This window comes from Aedes albopictus, chromosome 2 (genome assembly GCF_035046485.1).
Source record: "Aedes albopictus strain Foshan chromosome 2, AalbF5, whole genome shotgun sequence".
Classification (NCBI taxonomy): domain Eukaryota; kingdom Metazoa; phylum Arthropoda; class Insecta; order Diptera; family Culicidae; genus Aedes; species Aedes albopictus.
This window is the reverse complement of record NC_085137.1, coordinates 430,132,125-430,154,187: the sequence shown is the minus strand read 5'-3', so window position 1 is coordinate 430,154,187 and position 22,063 is coordinate 430,132,125. Positions and strand designations below refer to the sequence as shown.

The 22,063-nt window shown below is 38.9% G+C and overlaps 1 protein-coding gene across 6 annotated transcripts in view; it reads left to right on the top strand.

Moving 5' to 3' along the window:
- The window catches only part of LOC109427318 (calcium uniporter protein, mitochondrial), a 548,952-nt gene that overhangs the window by 5,994 nt on the left and 520,895 nt on the right, over positions 1-22,063 (top strand). For 3 of the 6 annotated variants that reach the window (XM_062853635.1, XM_062853634.1, XM_062853631.1), the window contains one exon: positions 2,830-3,185. In XM_062853635.1, coding sequence (XP_062709619.1) covers positions 2,973-3,185 — 213 coding nt within the window. In that variant the 5' untranslated portion in view covers positions 2,830-2,972. The remainder of the gene's footprint in view (positions 1-2,829; positions 3,186-22,063) is intronic. The other 3 variants (XM_062853636.1, XM_062853632.1, XM_062853633.1) reach the window with 2 other exon arrangements.

The window sequence follows — 22,063 nt, the reverse complement described above, 5'->3', positions numbered from 1 at the left end:
CAAGGATTTCTTTTTAAGATCGCTCCTGAATTCCTTCTTGGGATTTTTATAAGAATATTTTCTTGGTATTGCTTCAATAAATTCTCGTGCGATTTCTTCGGGAATTTCTGCAGATAATCTTCTTGAGATTCGTACTGGGATGCCATCATGGTTTACTGCAGTCATTCTCTCAGAACTTTTTTTTGTCGGGAATTCCTTCGTGGGTTTCTTCGGGAATTTCATCTGAAATCCTTACAGGGATTTCTTAGGAAGAGTTCAATAGGATTTACTTCAAGGAATTACTTCAGGTGTTAATCCAGGAATTCCTCTAGGGATGCCTCTCGGGATTTATTTGGAGATTGCTATAAGGATCCTTTCAGAAATAATACAGGAGATCTATCCGGGAACTCCTGTTGAGGTTTCTTTAGAAATTACCCACAGAATTTCTTCAGGAATTCTTGTAGGTTTCAGTCTTGTAATTCCACGGGCGCTGAATCAAATTTCAACCAACAATCCAACCAATACGGCATAGGTTTATCCCAACTTGAACAGAACAGAATAAAGATCCTACACCACCAGTTTAGAGATTTGGAGGCCTTGATTTGCGATTTTCGAGGGGTAACTTCGAGTGGGTAAACACTGCAACGCTGTTGAAGATTTACCATCAAACTGTTTCGATTTTGGGTTAGTAATAATCGACTATTCATGAGTTGAAAAGTACACAACAAATTCAGCTTCCGTTTTGTCTCCAACAAAAGTTTTCGAGATCATGTCATTATCTGTTACCAGTAGGGATAAAGAGTAATCACCGCGCTTTCTTTGTTGCTTGTTTTGTGTCTCTTTTGTCTGACAATTCTCTTCTTTGTTACTAGGAAAAAAAAAATGGAATATTCAGGAAGCAACTTGATTACTCAGAGAAATTTTACTTCACTACTGGTAGCTCTACACAGAAGTTAAGTCGATTATTTTACAACCAAGTTAAATCAAGAAAGCATCTGTGAGATAACTGTGCAAGAGGAGCACGCGAAAGATTTCTAGATCTAGTAGATATTGTCGATAAGCTGACGATTCCGATGAAATACTGCAAATTGCATTCTATCTGGAAGATAAAAACCATCCAGAATTTCATCAACAAAGATTTGTCCAGAAATTCCGTCAGGGTTTCTTTCTGGAACTACTTTAGAAATACCTCTTGAAATCCCACTCGAAATTTCTCACAAGATTCCTTCCGTTTATTTCACGTCATTTTCCATGGCATTCCTTTTTGAATTCCTCCCGGAGATTTTTCCGGATTCCTACCTGCATTGCTTCAAGATTTGAACAATTTTTTATGGGATTCATCCTTGAGAATCTTTCAGGATTTTTGAATTCCGACTGATTCTCATGGGATTTCTACAATATTTATTTCCAGAGGGTTTCCCACGTGGGATTCTTCCCGAAGTCCCTCTCGAAGTTTTTCCGCAATTCCTTTCGGTGTTCCACTTGGGACTTCCCCAGGAAAACTAGGATTTTTCCCAAAGTTTCTGAAGGAGTTATTCCTAGGAATTCTTCTAGAGCTTCCTCAAGGATTTCTCGAAAAGTTTTTCACGAAATTTCTGCAGAAGTTTCTGCCGGGATTTATTCCCAAGTTCCTCCTGTAATTTCTTCAAAAAATATCCATAAGCTTCCTCCATTGAAATTCCACAGGTGCTTCAACTCAACCGGGATATTTCCCAAAGGTTCTTGCGGAATTTCATTTAAAGTTTCACCTGCGGTTTCACTCGGAGTTTCTCCCGGGACTTCATTCATAAGATGTCTTCTGTTTTCGGAATGTGACCTGAGATAACTTACGAAATTCTTTGTAAGAAATTCCCGGAGAAATGTCGGAAAGGATCCAGGTGAAATCTTGCGAGAAACTTCAAAGAACTATACCCATTTGGCATGATTTTAGGGCCTAAAACTCTATTAAACAGCCGCCATCATGAATTTTGAACCGCCATCTTGGATTTTAGGCCACTATTTCGGATATTCTAGTCGCCATGTTTGGACTCTGGACATCTTCCCCATACCATATATACCCATATTGCATGAATTAAGAGCCTAAAACTCTATTGAATAGTCGGCTTCTTGAATTTTGAGCCGTTATCTTGAATATTTGGTCGCCATCTTGAATTTTGGGCCGACATCGTGGAATTTCTGGTCTCCAGTGATAATTTCCGCACAAAATTCGTCAGCCACGCTAAAGGTTCTAAAAATCGGCGAAGTTTGAAGTGTCGCTTGATTGGGCTTGGTTCTACCGGTGCTAGTCCGGATCACTGAAATGGCCATAACTCCGGAACGCCTTGACCGATCCGAACCATTTTTAATAGCAAACAATTTGGTCAAATTCCGGTTCGATACGTGCTAAAATCAGAAAAATCGGCCAATGTGAAGTGCCTTAAAAACGAGTGACTTTTTTGTACGTATACAGACATACATACACCCATACACACGCACACATACATACACTCATACAGACATTTTCTCAATTCCTTGAACTGAGTTGATTGGTATATGTATGTGACTTGACCTTCTGAGCCTTCTTTCGAAAATTCGTTTTTTGATGAACATATAGCCTTTCAGTAAACTTTGGTAAACGAGTAAGGCAAAAAATCATCTTCTAAAATTGCTTCTTTATATATGAAACACCTTGAAAGCAATGGAGTGAACGGAAATAGGAACTGAAAAAAAGTGATTATAATTAGGAGATGTAACGGTACCATTTTTTAACACTAAAAATGCCGACGATCGCATCAAAATTTTCCGCGCTTTCAACCACTGTGCAAAAGCGCTCATCATCTCCCTCAAGTGCTGATGTGTATTTTCGTCTAGTCCCTTGAAAAGTATAGTAATCTTCTTCCGTTTTCCCGAGGAGGCGGTTTATCTACTGTATTGTTCCCGTGCTTGTGTCGCCCGCGTGTGAAGAAAGTGCTCTTCTGCTGTATCTATTTGTAAACGACGAGAAGAAGAGGAATATGGCGCCCGGTGTCTGCGTGCGAAAGTGTCAAATGTTGCTCTTGAAGCAGCTGGATCTGCCGCTGTCCCGGGGAGGATTAAGCCCCAGAGCATTTGCGGCAGGTTTCCATCAGTTGGCGGTGCATCATCAGCAATCGCAGCTACCGCAGCTGTTGAAGTATGGTGGCGCCCTGCAAAAGCGGAGCGGAGGACTCGGAATCGTAGTAGCCAAGGTGAGTGACGGTGTTGTTCAGATAGACGGTGGACAGGTGTGCGCCTACTATGGATGGTTGCATTTGTAGCTCGTGGGGGGTCTTTGTTATTTAGAGATAAAGGGTTCATTGTTTTTATTATTTGATTACTGAATTTGATTACACTTGATTGAAACCGGTTCAATATAGCAATTGTTGAAGAAGGAATTTTGCTGGTGCGAGCTTTGTGCACATCTGAAAAAAAATGGGGCAAACTCTAGATCTAGAGTGCAGGACCATTTTGACTAAGGTCCTGTTTTGGGCTGCTTGTAACTCAGTAAATTTCATACTCCGACCTTAATTTACGTCCACTATCGGGGGGGCGTAAATCAAATTGGACGTAAAACAAATCAGAGCACTTACCAATTTCTATTGAAATACACATACTAGATGCTAGTTTACCTTCTACATGTGTTCAGCGAAGTTTGAGTACTGACATTCACTATTTGGAATTATGACCGCAGATGGCAACACTGATCGATCTACATAATACCTTCCATTAACTGGGGGTGTTTCTAGTTAACAAATACAGTTTCAGCTTCTCTATCTCGGGTTCGAAAGCAGATAGAAATGTGTCGTCTTCAACAAAGTTACTCAGAAGGACAAGAACATTCTGGTGATTCACTAATTAGTTGGTGATTTCACCGCTAGGTGGTGCTAGTAATAAAGTAAAATTTTAAACTTCTCTATCTTGGAAACCAAAGCAGATGGAAATGTGTCGTCTTCGGCAAAGTTGTTTAGAAGGACAATAATATTATGGTGATTCACTAATTAGTTGGTGAATTTACCGCTAGGTGCCGCTAGTTACAAAGTAAAATTTTAGACTTCTTTATCTTGGAAACCAAAGCAGATTGAAATGTGTCGTCTTCGGCAAAGTTGTTTAGATGGACAAGAATATTCTGGTGATTCACTAATTAGTTGGTGAATTTACCGCTAGGTGCCGCTAGTTACAAAGTAAAATTTTAGACTTCTTTATCTCGGTAACGAAAGCAGATAGAAATGTGTCGTCTTCGGCAATGTTGTTCAGCAGGACAATAATATTCTGGTGATTCACCAATTAGTTGGCGATTTCACCGTTAGGTGGCGCTAGTTATAAAGTAAACTTTTAAACTGCTCTATCTTGGAAACCAAAGCAGATAGAAATGTGTCGTCTTCGACAAAGTTGTTTAGAAGGACAAGAATATTCTGGTAATATACCAATTAGCTGGTGATTTCGCCGCTAGGTGGCTCTAGTTATGAAGAAAAATTTTAGACTTCTCTATCTCGGTAACGAAAGCAGATAGAAATGTGTCGTCTTCGACAAAGTTGTCCAGATGGACAAGATCATTCTTATTATTCTTAAATTACTTGGCGATTTTTCCGCTAGGTGGCGCTAGTTTTCAAATAAAATTTTAGACTTCCTTATCTCGTGATCTAAAGCATATAGAAAAGTGTTGTCTCCGGGAAAGTTGTTCAGAAGGATCAGAACATTCTAGTGATTCACCAATTGGTTATGTCACATTCTGCCGAATTCCAAGCGCCCGAATGACAAATGCCCGCAAGTCATTCGCCTCAATGTAACATTCTCCCGAATGTATTAAATGCCTCAACAATATAATAATCTTAAAAACACCTTTCTGAAATCAGTTAAGGAGAAACATCAAGAAATCTTATTTCAATTTTGCATAAAAATTTTAAAGGCACAAATTCGATGAACGAAGCATTGAACCACGCTGCATTTGTTTATCCTGGCTTTGCTCACTTGTAAAAAGAGGCAGATAATCCAAATTAGACGCATTTGTTTACGAATTTTCAAGATTAGCAAGAGACGATTCAGCCAAGGGCTGAAAGTCTCTGAAATAAAGACAAATCAATCCAATCAATCAAGATTAGTGCTCATGAAAATGTCAGTAGGGGTTCAATCCGGCCATTGGGGTAGCCGTATTTGTATTATTTGATGTTTCACGTGTTCACATGTTTGGCTGAATGCCATTTGTCCAAAGGCCATCAGGTCAAATATACTTTGGCTAAATTATGATTAAACTGAAAACCTAAACCATTGACATTTCCAGGTTATCAGCAAAAAGTAACTGAAAGTATTTTCATCACAGATTTTCCGGTATTTTCATCAGACATTTCCGGCAATACAGTAATGTCCCGATTTATCACCACCCCCCCCCCCCCCCTCTTGTCAATTTTGGGTAGTAGTTATGGCATCGTGAAATATTTTTATTTTTATATTTGAACTTTAACATCTATTTAAAGCAGTATTCAAAGTAGTATGCATAACTGATATGTCTGACAGGGGGACATCCATTAATTATATAACGAAAATATACAAATTGTCACCCTTTTTTATAGGACCTCCACAATATTTGCATGGATCGTCACACTTTTATGAACGCACTCATTATCTTCCTGTAATTTACGGGCATTCTCCATAATATTGTTTATTCTGCAGAGGCTCCTCCAGAGATTTCTCTTAGAATTTCTGTAGGGATTTTCTCAGTGATTTTTCCATGGATTCCTTCCGGGATTCTTCAGGATGTTATTTTTGTCTTTTTGGCGTAACATACCCACTTGTACAAATCCTGCTCTTTGCTTAGTATTTCATGAGCACTTCCACAGTATTAAACTTAGAGGATTTTTCCAGGGAACCACGATATTTTCATTATTTTTCCATAATTTCTAAAGATATTTGTCCATGATTTTACTTCAGATTTTTTAAAAATTATTTTGTATATTCCTTCAATTAAGAACTCTCTTAAGAATTGTTGAAATATTTTTTCGGGAAACCACCAGGAATATTTTTCAGGGTTCCTCCAAGTATTGCGTCTTTAGTGCCTCCAAGGGATTCCCGTTGATCAAGCAGAAATCCATTTCCAAGTATTATTTTCTTTTTTTTCATAGATTCATCAAAAACATTCTCCGGGTTTTCTTTTTCAGGATTCCTGCAAAGGTTACTCAGGAATTTTTCATTATTCTTCTTCCGGAAAACCTTCAGGTATTCTTCCATCATGATTTTCTTCTAATTTGTCCAGTAGTTCATCCCGGCATTCCTTCAGGAGTATTTCCGGGATGCCTTTCAATTTTTTTCTGAGGAATCTGGGATTCCTTCCAGAGATGTTCTAATATTATCTGCCAGAAATAACATATTTTTGTGTCACAATGTGAAACAATGTACTATGACTTTGTTGCACATTCGATTTGCCTATCTGACCGGATCTGACATTCAGATCGAACTCGATTATCCGTGATCAGTGAAGAGAATTGTCAGACAAAAGAAGCACAAAACAAGCAACAAAGAAGGCGCGACGATTATTCTTTATCCCTACTGGTAACAGATAATGACATGATCTCGAATTTTTTTGTTGCAGACAAAACGGAAGCTGAATTTGTTGCGTACTTTTCAATTCGTGAATAATCAATTATTACAAACCCAAAGTCGAAACTGTTTGATGATAGATCTTCAGCAGAGTTGCAGTGTTTACCTACTCGAAGTTACTGTTCGAAAATCGCAATGCAAGCTGAAAAATCTCTAAACTCGGGGTGTACGATGTTTATCCTATTATTTTCAAGTTGGGACAATCTTATGTCACATTGGGTGGATTGTCGCAACAAATACAGGTTGAGACATTGTCATTATTGTTGCGCGATGGTTGAATTTTGATTCACTGTCCGTGATTCAATTACACTAGTTTACAGCATTTTTGAACTCGGTAAGCTGATGATCGTTTTTGGTGTAGAATCATGCTCTGAGCTCGAAAACGCGAAGGAAAAAAAATACAGTAGAGCGGAAATTTTTTCGACTTTCCATACAAGGTTGATGAAATCGATTTTTGTTCTATTTTTAAGCAAAGTCGCTCACTTCATACATCTCATTCTCCGTAATCAATGCTCCGATTGAGCTGATTTTTTTTTTACTGTAACTCGCCTACATATGATACGTCAATTAAACGTTGAGAAAGAATTTTGTAAATTGTTTTTTTTTCTTATTGAAAAAAATACATTTCTTCATATATTTTTTGGAAAATTTGCTAAAATTTAAGGAGATCGTCCTCAAAACTCGCCAATATCTTGAATTTCATCAGAGTGTAGAATTAGCAGCTAAGTTAAAATACACAAAAATAAAAACTAAAAAAAATTGAATTTCATCAGTCTGACGCAAAACCTGCATTCAGGTGATCGAATAGTATTATATTCAGCTTTTAATTTATGGAAAAAGATTTAAAATTGGTTGAACAAAACGCAAGATATTTGAATTTTATTGAATTCCATTTTTTAAAAAGTTGTAAAACTCAATATTGAGCTAAAACTCAAAAACTGTTCTACTTAAATTTTTTTGAAGCACGTTTTAGAAATCAGTGCTAATTTATGCTTCAAAAATTTTGGTCGTTGACAGAAGTTCACGACTTTCGTTTTATTTTGTAAACTAGTGTAATGAGTGGAAAATGGGATAACTACTCCAGAAAAATGAAAAGAAAATGACTGTCAGATGACATCATGGTTTAGTAGAGACATCTCTTACTCTTCCTATCTCATTAGCTCTAACTTGCGTTCTGTTTAAATACTAGGTTGCAGTTATTCAGAGATTCACTATTAACTTCGTAACGCTATTGAAGGAGGGAATGGGTATACGTGTTACGCTTCACATGGAATTTCAAAATTTTCCGTTCAGAAGATTTTCTAAATCAATCCGGGCAGAAATCTCTGAAGGAATCTCGGAAGGATTCGCTACAGGATTTCTGGGAGAAATATCTTGAAGCATTCCGAGAGGAATCCTGGCTGGAAACTTGGCCGGAATCCCTAAAAGAATTAAAGAAGAAAACCCGGGAAAAATTTGTGCAGAAATTTTTGAAAAAATCCCGGGAAGAATATTTCAAGGAATAACAGCAGGAATACCTTAAAGAATTCCCATTGAATTCTTTGAATATATCGTGACAGCAATCGTAGAAAGAATATTAGAAGAAACCCTTGCAGTAATCCCAGCAGGAATCTCTGAAGAAATGCCGGCTATAATTCCTGGAAGAATTCTGAATTCTCTAAAGCAATCCTAGCAGAAATCCCTGATTTTATTCCTGAAGGAATTTCGTAGAGAATACCTGATGGAATCCTTGGAGGATTCATAGCAGCAATCCCGGCTGGAAGCTGAGCAGGATTCCCTGAAAGAATCATAGAAGAAATACCGGAAGGAATTATTGAAGAAATCCTTGAAAAACACGGGAAAAAAGGTCATGGAATCGCATAAGATAAGTAATTCCGGAACGAAACGCAAACGAATACATAAAAAATCCAAGATTGCCTGAAGAAACCTTGGCAGAAGTCCATAAATTTTCGTATTCTTTTTTGGAAGGAATCTCGAATCAAATACCCAAAAGAATCCTTTCATGATTTTCTGAAGCAATCCCTGAAAAAATTCCTACAGGAATTCCGGAAGAAACATCTGGATAAATGCTAGGAAGATACTCGAGAACAATGCATGAGGAAACTCCGGAAAGCATTCATACCCTAACTTCTACCTTCTACCGTGCCTTCTACTCTATACTTCACTCTAGCATCTACTCAGTAGACCTGTTCACTTAAAAAAAAATGTTTCTAAGATTCTCCGTGACACATCAAATTCTCAAACCACATGCAAAAACAAGCCTTCAGTCTAAAAATGAGGCAATTTAATGAAAGTTTAAAGGTGTATCAAATCCATTTTGTGTTAAAAAAAACACTTAAAAATCTATTCCAGGGTTCGAACCTTGCATCTTCGGATCGCCTGTCTCATGCTAACCATCTGCACCATTTTGAAACTGATGAAAATGAGACAAAGAAGTGTAATGACGTTTTAATCATCGTGTAGATGGGAGAGAATCGACTGTATTCTGTGCAACTTGGATTTTAACGGCTACGCAGTCTTGTTAAATCGAAACGAGTTGTTATCTAACCCGACGTTTCGACACTTTGGATGGTGTCTTCTTCAGGGGAAAGATACGTTTTTTTTGCGTAGAAACGGCTATCTCAGTCTTAATTTACGACGATTTATTTTATTCTACTCGACGTTCACTGTGATTTTGTCTAATTTTAACTGTCGGGTGGGTTTTTGTAACACTAGTTAATTTTTGGAGTAGACCCCCCAGGGTGGGTCGCGAAAAGTACGTCTTCTGGCAAAAGGGGGTCGCGCACCTGAAAGTTTGGGAATCTATGCCATAGTGTCTTCGGCAAAATGGTAGAGTATTGTTCTAACGTTCTTTTCGGCACCTTTTCGGTGCAACTTCCTAGATATTAGGGTACATTTTCGCGAAAATGCTCGAAAAAATACATAATTGATTTGATACACCTCTAAACCTTTATCGATTTGGCTCATTTTTAGACAAGTCTTCAGCTTTCAGTTCAGAATTTGATGTGACTCGGATAGGTAAAAAAAAGTGAACAGGTCTACTACTCAGCCTCTATCGTAACTCCCTGCCTATACTACTCTCTATCCTAAACCTCCATCCAGCACCCTATGTTAACCCTTCACCATAATCCTCTACCCTTCCGTCTTCCTTATTCTCTACCCTACCCTTCACCCATAACTCCTGCACTACCGTCTACCATACCATTTATCCTATCTTCCACCCTAACCCTTCATCTTACTTACAGGGGATAGACAAAATGATCGAGACAGGTAAAATTTTCACTTTACAAAAAAAGTTTACCTAGCTGTAACTTTTCGAAAAGTGCATCGAATATTCTCAAATTTTTACTGTAAGTTCATCAACTAGTTGTGTATCAGTGGTTTAAATTTGGGAAAGATCAGTTATAAAGATTCTTGAAAAAGGTAAAATTATCCGATAGCCAACTTTGAGCTATTATATCTCCGGATTTATTGAACCGATTGTAATGAAATTTTGATCATTCATGACTTATTTGAAATTTTTAACAAGAGAAGAAGTTATAGCGATTTTATTTTTTTCACGATTTTTTAGCAAATTGGTCAATTCCTAATGTGTATTCCATTACTTTTTCAATTTGTTGGCGGCTACGTTGTTACTTTTCTTCAAAACACATTTATATATAAGTCAATTAGAGGGAAATCAAATGAACTATAATTTGCATCTTGAATTTTGGAACGATGTTGAAGTTTTGGATGATTTGATGTTTTATTACAAAAATAATCTAATCGTTATAATTTTCTTCCGTGTTAAGAATTTTAAGTTAAGTCAACGATTTTTCATAGCTCATTATATAAGTCATAAATGGTCAAAATTTCATTGCATTCGATTCATTGAATCCGGAGATATAACAGCTCAAAGTTGGCTATCGGATAATTTTACCTTTTCAAAGAATCTTTATAACTTCGTGGAGAATGGCCCGATCTTTTCCAATTTTGGACCACTGATACACAACTAGTTGATGAACTTACAGTAAAAATTTCAGAATATTTGATGCACTTTTCGAAAAGTTACAGCTAGTTGAACATTTTTTGAGAAGGGAAAATTTTGCCTGTCCCGATCATTTGGTCTATTCCCTGTACTATCCTACTCACCATCCTATCCTCCACACTTCTACTCATCAAGTTCGATCGATAGATACTTAAGCTGCATGGTACATATCACATAGTTGACAGTGAATTACAGTGAAAGTTTGAGAATTTTCTATAGACTTTAACATTTACAGTATTGCTATTGACTATATTTCAGTCCAAACAGGCATATAATATTATTCTTTTATTTATGTGAAACATTCGAAGAATTAGAGTCTGAATCATTCTGAAAGGCTGTTTTGTCACAAAATCTGTAGCTCTTATCCCAAAATATCTCTATTCATCAATTCGTTTTCAATATCATCAATCCCTCGAGATAACAACAAACAATATCCGGAAATGTTCCAGTTCTCTAATACTGCGCGTTTCGCCGTAAATCCACCCGCAAATTTGATCGCAATCGTAAATAGATATGCGCTTTTACGTTAAATCGATTTGGTGTCTTCTACAATAAGTTCGCAAATTACCCCAGGAATAACGCGCATATGACACCAAATCGGATTCTTGCAGTCGCGCACGTCTATTTACCATTGCGATTGAATTTGCGGGCTAATTTTTCCCGCAACGCAGGATAATATTCGCGCAATCAATTAGCTGACTTCAATGTCAAATTAGTTGACGAGTTGTGTTGAGTGGATATGCAGCCCAATCAAATAAGCAGCTGTCGTGTGCCTTCGTGTCGCTTCGATGCTCGACCGACATTATCGATCCACCATCATCGTCTTTTATCACCTGCCATCTGTTTTTACCAAGCATCGATTACGGCCATCAGCTATCATGAGCTACTAAATGTGACGAAACGCTATGTAAGAGAACAACTGAAGAACAATTCAACCGGTTGATGAATAACGCACTACCATCTCGAGCGTGTTTTTGCGATGATGGAAGGGCGCATTCCGACATGGAAAATCCGCTGCTGCCGGGCGGTGTCATGACACATCAGGCAAAGGAAAATGTCGAACACGTGGCGACATTCCCGAGCGGGTATTATCCGAGGCTCCGAAACACCGACCATTTTTATTGCGGTTTATGTGTGCTATCAAAACTCATTAGTTGTGGAGGTTTACGGCGTGGCGCGACGTAGAGGACGGCTTTTCAAGCAGAAAATAAATCGCAAGAATAATACCCGACACAGGTAAATAAGGGGATTACGAATTATGAAAAACAAATTTTCGGTACGTTTCTTGGACCTAATTTACCATGTTTAGGTCGTTCAGGCATCTGCACAGTTCATGAAGGTTGACATAGATGACAGTATAATTCGTAGTTGCTACCCCAGGATTGAACAGCATATAGTTATAATCAAAATTGCTAAAGACAGCTTCTATTTTTCTTATTCTTCTCCTTTTTCTTCTTCATGGCTCTACGTCCCAACTAGGACTGCCTCGCTTCATCTTAGAGTTCCATGATACATAATTATGTATATTTCCTAATATTCTACAAAGACTAAGATGCATTGTTCTGTAGCTTTGAAACATTTAAGGTTGTTCAATTTTTTATGAAACTCAATTTTAGAAATCTGCATTCGTTGTAGTCATTATTAAAAAGTTATGTTATCTATTCTAATCCATCCAGATCCGTGAACTTCTGTGAAACTCAGAGCCATTCCAAAATACCTTTGATATATTTCAGGATTACCAAACTTCCCTACAACTAAGAACTTCCAGCTAAGGCGAAGATATGACGAAGTCACATTTCAAGCACAAATCTGAAGGCAAATGTGGAACGCGGCCGAGGATAGGGACTGCAGTCACGAACCGAGTAGTGTGATGAAAAATTGTTGATTCAGCTTAATTTTAATTGTTATTAACGCTAAATAAATGAAATAGGTATAATCATTACAATAGAAACTTGAAATGTTAGATTTTAACTTCATAATAGTTAAGATGACCCCAGTCGATCTGATGTCCATTTAACCTTCACATACCCGATCCCCGACAACTCATTTTGAAAATGCTGGTATTTCGTCAATTTTCATCCGATTTTTTTGAAGTTGCCCTTAATCGATCAAAAATTGGTGTAAGTTTATTACACCCAAGTGGTTATGTAATATCCGGAACCATTCCGGAGATATTCTGGATTGTACTGGGGTCAGGGGATGGGGGAGTTGTCTGTTTTGCCAAATAACCAAAAGTGATTATTTCGTGTGTTATTGTGTTTGAGAGGCCCTCGCGGAACCTGTTTCAGGTGTTCCGGAGCGGCCATATCAGTTGCCTCATACTTCAGTCAATTTTTTCAGCCCCATTCTCTTGAAATCATGAAGTTTGATAAGTCGCACGGCATGTTTTAGTTGCAAACCAGAAATGTCCCCGATGTCACCCCCGTGGAACCTAGGTGTTCCGGAGTGGGCATATTAGTTGATACAGACTTCAGGGTATCGTTTCTGACTCAGTCATTCGAAATCATGAAGTTTGATATGTCGCACGACATGTTTTGGATGAAAACCAGAAGTGACCCCAATCAGGCCCCCGCGGAACCTGCCACGGTGATCCGGATAGGTCAACTTATTCAAATCTGCTTATCGCCATTGTGTTCTATTGTTCGCAATGAAAATTCCGCTGAAAATCGATGGTTCAAAGTCAATAACACACGAAATAATCATTTTTAGCCATTTCGGCACCCTCCCTGACCCCAGTACAATCCGGAATATCTCCGGAATGGTTCTGGATATTGCATGGCCACTTGGGTGTAGTAAACTTGCACCAATTTATGATCGATTGAGGGCGACTTCAAAAAACTTGGATGAAAATTGACGAAATGCCAGCATTTTCAAAATGAGATGTTGGGGGTCGGGTACATGAAGGTTAACATTCAGAAGATTTATTGGACATAATAGATTACATATCGTAGCTTTGTATATTGAAAGAAGTTACCGTTACACCCGTAGACTTTAAGATCTAAACTCAAGAAGAATTTGGGTGGCCTAGGATATCCCGACTGATCTGATGCTGTCTATTGAACTTTCAGAAAACTTACGGACATGATAGATTACAAATCATAGCTTTTATGATAAAAGAAGTTAGCGTTACACGCGTAGACTTTAGGATCTAAGCTCAAAAACGGTTTGGATGGCCTAGGATATCCCGACTGATCGGATACTGTATATTGAACATTCAGAAGACTTACTGGACATGGTAGATTACAAAACGTAGCTTTGTAAAATGAAAGCAGTTGCCGTTACACGAGTAGACTTCAGGATCGAAACTCAAGAACAGTTTGGATGACCTAGGATATTCCGACTGATCTGATACAGTCTATTGAACATTCAGAAGTCTTACTGGACATAACATATTATAAATTGTAGCTTTGTATAATGAATGAAATTACCGGTACACGCGTAGACTTTGGAATCTAAACTCAAGAACAGTTTGGATGACCTAGGATATCCTGAAAAAATATTCTGCATCATATTCTACCTTTTCTATGCTGTTGAGCACCAGAGATTTCTCATTAGTTTCTTTAGCAGTTTCTTTCGGAATCGCTTCTGCCGTTATTTTTGGAATACTTCTAGGAGTTCCTGCTCGACTTTTTCTGGAGTTCCTACACAAAATGTGGTTGGTTTAGGACTTCAGTACTTTGGTAGTTCTACCGATTGTTTGCTATTTGAACACCAATTGTCGGCGAACGCTACTTATATCGATATAGTTTATTATTGTACAATAGTCTAAATAATAATAAGATTATCAGTACATTTTTTCAGGAATTCCTTGCAGAAATTCTTTCAAGAGCTGATCTGGGAATTTAGGAGTTCTTCCTTCGATAATTCCTTCAGGAGCTTCCTCCAGAAAGTCGTTTGAGATTTTCTTCAGGATTTCTTCCAGGAATTTTTCCAGGAGTTCGTCCTGGAATTCCTTCAGAACTTCTTCATAGAAACCCTTCAGAAATTCCTTCGATAATTCCTGCAGGACTTCCTCCAAGAATTTCTTCGGAAATTTCTCTGCGAATTTGAGAATCTCGGCAGAAATTCCAGGCAGGAATTCTCCAGGATATTCTTTCGGGAGCTCCTCCGAATAATCCTTGAGGATTATCTGCTAGAAATCCTTCAGCAAATCGTCCAGAAATTTCTTCAGAACATGCTTCAGGATTTCATTCGGGAATTCTTTCAAGAGTTCATCCGAGAATTCCTTAGGAATTTTCCTCAGTAATCCTTCGCAGGAATGGAAACACTCGCTGGCAAAGAGTTATGTAAAGAGAATGTAAATTACACTCACTTCGTGAAGAGTCGCTTTCACAGCTCTGTCACGATTTTGGTATGCGTGTGCGACCCCTACTCTGTTCAGAAAACTTTTAGACAAAATCACAAGGCGAAAGCCGTCCATATATCGTTTCTTGATTGCACGCTTCTGAGCCGAAAAAACAGCAATTGAGTGTAAATTTTTAACATGGGACAATCGGACGTAGAACGGCAGTACGGAGCTCAGAAAAAAAAAGTTGAATCATTCGGAGCTTGCTGTGCAGCAATGCTTGACCATTTCGGTCAAGGAAATAGAATGCACTGAACGGAAATTACTTGAACAATTCTGTTTGAGGTCCATACCTAGGATTACATCGGGTATTCTTTCAGGTGTTCCTCCAGAAATTCCTCCTAGAGTTGAGGAACTATTCTGGGAATTCCTTCAGGATTCCCTCCGGAAAGTGCTTCGAAAATTTCTTCAGATGTTCCTCCAGAAATATCCTTCGAGATTTCCCTCCGGGTATTCCGCAAGGAGAAAAATGTCTGATGGAATTGAAGGTGTAACACCTGGAGGGCTTCCCAGCGGAAATCCGTTCTAGAATTCCCAAAAGGAGCTTCAGAAGTAACTCTTATAAGGATACACGGTGGAATTCTTAGAAGAATCCTCGGAAATATCCGATTCCGAAGGAACTCCTGGAAGAATTCCCGGACGATGTTATACTGGAAGTCCTGAAGTTACCCCCGCTAGATGTCCTAGAAGAATTTCCGAAGAATTTGCGGTGATACGCGTGGAGGTATTCATGGTGGAATTCCTAGAGAAACTCCCATTGGAACTCCAAGAATAATTTGTGATGGAAATCCTTGTAGAATCTCCGGTGAAACGTCTGGAGGAATGATTACGGATAAACTTCTTGAGGAATCAGTGCTTTAATTTCTAAAAAAAAAATCCGGTAGAACTTCTGGATGAATGCACAATAGAACTCCTAGACGAATTACTTAAGTAGGAAACTTCGAGAAGCTTCCACAGAACCAACTTGCTTCATTTTCAGAGAAATCCTTCTTTCAAAATATCATTGATCAGACACGCTATTTGGAATTCAAAACAAACGCTGGCGAGCGGAATTTTGTCTACCACTTAATTGATTTAACACCTATTTGGCTGTGCGTTTCACGTAGTGTACTCTGAGTACTTTCGCCTTTGGCGTTTCCGATCGAACCGAATTATGTAGGTTTTTCGCAGCCGTTTTGTCTAAACCTGCCTTTGTTGGGTAGCGACTAGGTTTAGGTGTTTACTATTTTCAGCAAAAATGCAATAGCAAACTCGCGTGTCATGCCTCGAGCCTGTGTGCTTGTCAACAACGCAATCGTTGCTCTTCTCTGAACTAACCGCCAGAGATGTATGTGCTATCGCAATTGATATATCTGCTGGAAACCTCAATAGACGTATTTGTTCGGTTTATTTACCGCATGATGAACCATCACCTATGGATGCTTTCAAGCAAGTCATCGCATACTGCACTTCAAAAGGCCTTATTTGTTGGGAGTAATAGCGCTGCTTACCTATCATCTGGGGAAGCTCAGACTTTATCTTGCGAGACTCCAGTTTGATAGAAGACTTGGTAGTCGTGTAGATCTTGGATTACTTAACATAGGTAACCGCCCCTTCTTCATGGCATTTGCTAGAGAGGAAGTGTTAGACATAACAATTTTCTCTAGCAGAATTAGTCTCGAAATGATCAATTAGCATGTGTCAGATGAAGAATCTTTATCTGATCATCGTTATATCTTTTTTGAACACTTGAATGTTTCATCTTAAGCTTTGCGTTTCAGGAAACCCAGGTCAACCAACTGGGCTCTCTTTACTGATTTGGTTGCGGCCAAATTTCTTGGATACTCACCATCCATTGACATTTCAAGTGATTTAGATTATGCCGTTGATACTACAACGGCCTTCATCATGGAATCTTTAGAAGAAGCATGCCATCTGCAGTCTGTGAAGACCACAAAGGGAACCTCTTGGTGGAACTCTGATCTGGTCATGCTTAGGATACAATGTTGAAAGAGTTGGAAAAGACAACGTTCGGCTGGATCGGAGGCTTTCAGATCGGCTTGCAAGACCTAACAAGAAAAATCTTCGGTCTGCTGAACGATCCGGGTGGAAAAACTGTTGTACAAATGTTTCAGTTTGAGTGCAGTCAGTCGGTTGAACAAAATCTTTGCAAAATCTTAAGAATTCCAAGTGAAGGAACTTTATTTGCCAAATTACAATGTCACTTCCTTTGATAAAAAAGTTCTGGAATGCTTATTTAGTACACTTGTGACCTTGATGTCTTTTCTTGTAGTTATGATTCTCTGGCTACGGCTCGGAGTGTCATAACTTTAGAAACGATTGAGTGGACATTAAATAGCTGTGCTTCTTTCAAATCTTCCGGAGCAGATGGAATGTATCCTATTTTGCTTCAAACGGGATTCGATATTCCGAACATGTTTAAAAAAAAACTACTTGTTTGCAGTTTTGCTACAGGGTATATTTCCAAATATTGGTGGGATATTACTGTTAAGTTTATTCCGAAAGTGGGTCATGCGTCGTATGAAAAGGCAAAGAGTTTCAGACCTATCACTTTGACCTATTTTTTCCGAAATGCTTAGAACGCATTGTCGATCATCACATCCACTAATGTTCATCTGGCCAACGTGCCTCTTCATGTGAGGCATACGCTTAAGAGCTATCATGCTTGGGTGTTTTCTTAGACATCGACGATGCCTTTGACAACGTGTCTTTCGATGCCTTATTGGAAGCCTCATGGGGTCATGATATATCTCCAATGATTTCCAATTAGAAAAACCGACATCTCTTCTCGACATTTCGTCAAGCAGCGAATAGGAAATTGAGAGTTTGTGGATGCTCCCAAGGGGGAGTCTTATCGCCGCATTTGTGGAATCTAACTGATACGCTATTGAGGCACTCAAGCCACTCCTATTCGATTCTCTGGAAAATCGATGGAATATTTTTTCCTGGAAAGTCTTAAGGCTCACCACATATTGGAAGTTTGAAACTCTAAAAGAAAAAAATATCTAACAACGAAACGATGTCATCGATTTAGAGCATTCTACCTCAACGGCAAAACAGAATCGGAAAATTGCTTTCGGGGCGTGCAAAAAAGTAAGTAAAGCTGCTATTAATAGACGTCTCATCATCCGGCGGCCGACCGTGTGTCAGGAGAAACACCGTGTCAGCGTTTCCTCGAATGACGACAACGGTCAACGCCGACGACATTGTACCATCTTTCGTATTCGCCAGCGCCGCTAGACAATAATACCAGTAACCGCACGCGGTTTCTGGTACGATGGCTGATAGCATACTATCAGTCGGATTTTTGGTAGTCCTAAGCACTCCCGTAATCTTCCCACTAATGCAACCACGTGTTTCCAACGACGACGCCTCACAATCTGCTGTGCTAGTCGCCACTTTATCGACACGACTGCGACTGATGCTCCCAATCATTGCCTTTTCCCATTTGGGACCAACCAACAACAACGAGTTATGCGATAGGATCTTGGAAATGTTTCGATTTCACTGTCCTTTCCGTTCAAATGGCTACCCTCCGCCACAAGGACGCCAAAACCATTCACCTTGGTTAGCAGAAGCAGACACCAAGACGACCGACGCGATGTAATCGAGTGATGCTTCCTTCGCCGGGTATAAGCCCCCCATTCGCATAGTGCTCACTCCGTTTCATTCCATTGCGGTATCAAAGACGTTCCTATCAGTTTTAGTGCTTTCACTGCCTCTGCTGGCTGGTAGAACTAGAGGTCGTTGATGGATTTGGACACACGAGGTAGGAGACCGGGTGATAAAGGAAAGGCAGCGCGCTGTTTTTCGTATGGACGACGGCGTATCTGCAACGCGAAAATTTTAGCAACCAACTTGGTGGCTCTCGCGAGGTCGTTGCTCTCCTATTCTCTCGCGAGTCTGTGCCCTCCCTAGCTAGCTCTCGACGTCTCTCTGTGTCGAGAAAAGACGACAGATACTGTGAGGTGCTTACTGTATACTGAATTTGTAACTTTGCCGGGTGGCGTTTGTAGTAGAATTGACTTGATGTTTTGGACATATCTGGCAAATGTTCTTGTTGCTTTTTGCACACAGATTTGCTAGATAGGTGCAGCATAAAAAAAAGCGTCCATGATGTACGGAGCGCAAAAAAGTGAAATCTCCATACAAACGGATCAAGTTTGGTTCTCTAGAACTCTTACAATTTCCATCGAAACAAAAATTGTTGTTCATTATTTGGAAGAATTACTCTACCTTCCGATTTCTATCTTTGACTACCTAAATAAAACAACCCGTTAACGCCTAAAATGTCTTGTCAAAGTTTCATGAAAAAAAATAGTCTATGGTGTAACCAAGAAAAAATCTTCTCTATATGTCCTCAACATCTGCTAGTTCTAGACTAACATGTGAAAAAGATATTGGAGAAAGTAACTCTTGTGAATTCGGAAGAAATACTGAGATGAAATACATAGATGATGGTGAACAGTGTAGTTTGTTTCTGCAGTGCAGTGATAAATTAATATAATTTTTTGTGTGAAATAGTGGATTTGCCGCTAGAATTTTATTTCTACCGCGAGCATAACAGTGTTTTAAAGCAGGATAAGTAGGAGGCAATTCCCTCTGGTGCTTGTGCTTGTTTAATTTTGCATTTTTTTTTTGCCCCGGCATCGGCTGGCGGCTGGTAAATTTTTGATTTGTTTGTCTCATCTGTGTTAGCGTTGCGTGCATGTTTTGTCTGTAGTATCGTGTATGTGGTAAGCTAAGCGAGATGGCTGAGTGTGTATGCGGTAGTTCTATACTACCATCGGACATACCAACAGCTTGCTCGATGTGTTCTAGAGTGTACCAGTACAAGTGCACTCCTCTGACGAAAGCTGTAGCAAAGCTAGTCAGTGAGAACGAAAATCTGCTATTCAAATGTAATGATTGTTTGTCGAGCCAGTGTTGTGGCGAGCAGAATTTGGCGCTTTCGACCGTCCAAAAGATCGAAGAGGAAATGAAGAAGAATTCTTCTATTTCTGAGTCGATCAGTGGCGTTCGAGAGCAAATTGCTGCTCAGATAAACGACGCGTTGAAGGCCGGGATGGAAGAATTGGGGAGAAAGATAAATAGTGCTATGGAAAAGGCTGTTTTTGAATTGAGTAAATCTGTGAGCAATGAGTTGGAAAGTATGAAATGTTCATTTTTTGAATTCAATTCGTCTAAAAAAGTAGCTGCAATGAATGTTCAGCAAGGTACATCAAGAACGGCTTCGGAGCCGAGCCTGAATCCCAGAGGCAAAAAGCGAAAGGTTCAGGAAGACGCGGACGCGACGTCTGATGATGTTTTTGTTGAAAGTATTAGTTTCGCGGATGTAGTCAAAAGTAATACTGGGACTAAAAGTAAGAAAAAAAGTTACAGGAAGAAAAGCACTGCGAATGAAGAAGTGTCTCGTAAGGCTCGTCCGGTCATTGTGATCAAGCCTAAGGAGTCCAACCAGAGTAGCGAGGATACTCGCAAAATTTTGAATAATAAATTAGATCCGAAAAAACACAAAATCAGTAACTTTAGAAACGGGAAAGATGGCTCTATTATTGCTGAGTGTGCAACAGGCTACAATGTTAATGTTGTGAAAGATGGCATTCAAAGCGATTTGGGTGAAAACTACAATGCTGTTGTTCCCTCATCGGTGCCGAGGCTTAAAGTGAAGGGCATGAGCGAAAAGTTTTCCTCCGATGACTTCATTCAGATCTTAAAAGATCAAAATGAAGACATCGCTATCAATGAAATAAAAGTTATTAGAATGTATGAAAATCCACACCTTAAGTATAATAAATATAATGTGATAATTGAGGTCGATAAAGAAACTCATAGTTGTTTGTTGTCGGCGGGAAAAGTTTTTATTAGGTTTGATCGTTGCCGTGTTGTTCCCGAGATCCATGTCTTGAGATGTTTCAAATGTGGAGAATTTGGGCACATGAGTATGAATTGCAAAAACTGTGAAACATGCTCTAGATGCAGTGGAAGTCACAAGACATCGGAGTGTACGTCGACTGTTTTGAAATGTATTAACTGTAACAAGATGAGTATCGAGCGTAATATTAAATTGGACGATAACCACGGTGCATTCAGTCATGAATGTGAAGTTTTCAAGAAATTGTATAGAAAGAAAAAAAGCAGCCAACATTTCAATGAATAGCAACCAAGTTTCAGTAGCAATGTGAACCAGTTTGATATTTTGTATTTTAATATAGCCGGGTTAACTACAAACTACGTAGAGTTACGTCAGATTGTAGAAGAAAAGCGTCCATTCTTAGTCTTTTTGTCAGAAACGCATATTATCGATGTGAATGCATTTGATCAGTATAGCATACCGGGATATAATGTAGCTGCTTGCGTTTCACATTCAAGACACACTGGCGGAGTTGCTATTTATGTCAAAGAATCAGTTCAATACAAGCTTCTATTGAACGAGGTTTGTGAAGGCAATTGGTTCTTAGGCATTGCAGTTGTACGTGGCATGAAGATGGGTAATTATGGTGTTCTGTATCACTCCCCTAGTGCAAATGACCAGCGTTTTATTCAAATTTTAGAAAACTGGCTAGAGACGTTTTTAGATTCAAGTAAATGTAATGTACTTGCTGGTGATTTCAATATTAATTGGTGTGACAATCCGAATTCGAATCATTTGAAACGACTAGTAGACTTTTATAACCTTACACAAAAAGTACATGATTTTACGCGTATTGCCCAACACAGTAAAACTCTAATTGACCATGTTTATTCAAATTTTGATTCTGTGCGTGTTGTTCTAAGTCCTGATTTTAAAATAACAGACCATGAAACTTTAGTTATTAATATTGACGAAAATGATAGTGTAGATTGTAATGTTGTCAAATTAAAGTGTTGGAAGAAGTACTCGAAACAAGCGGTGTCGAGTCTTGTTGCAAGAAGTGTGGATTTTCATACTATCGGCGGTTCTTTAGATCAAAAATCAGCTGTTTTAACTGACGTCTTGAAAACCTGTACCAATCAACTAGTAGAGCATAAATATGTTTCAATCAAAAATACAAACAGCTGGTATAATTTGGATCTACTGCGTCTTAAACGCAATAGAGACAAACTGTACAAAAAATGGCGTAGAAATGAAAGTTTTAATAATT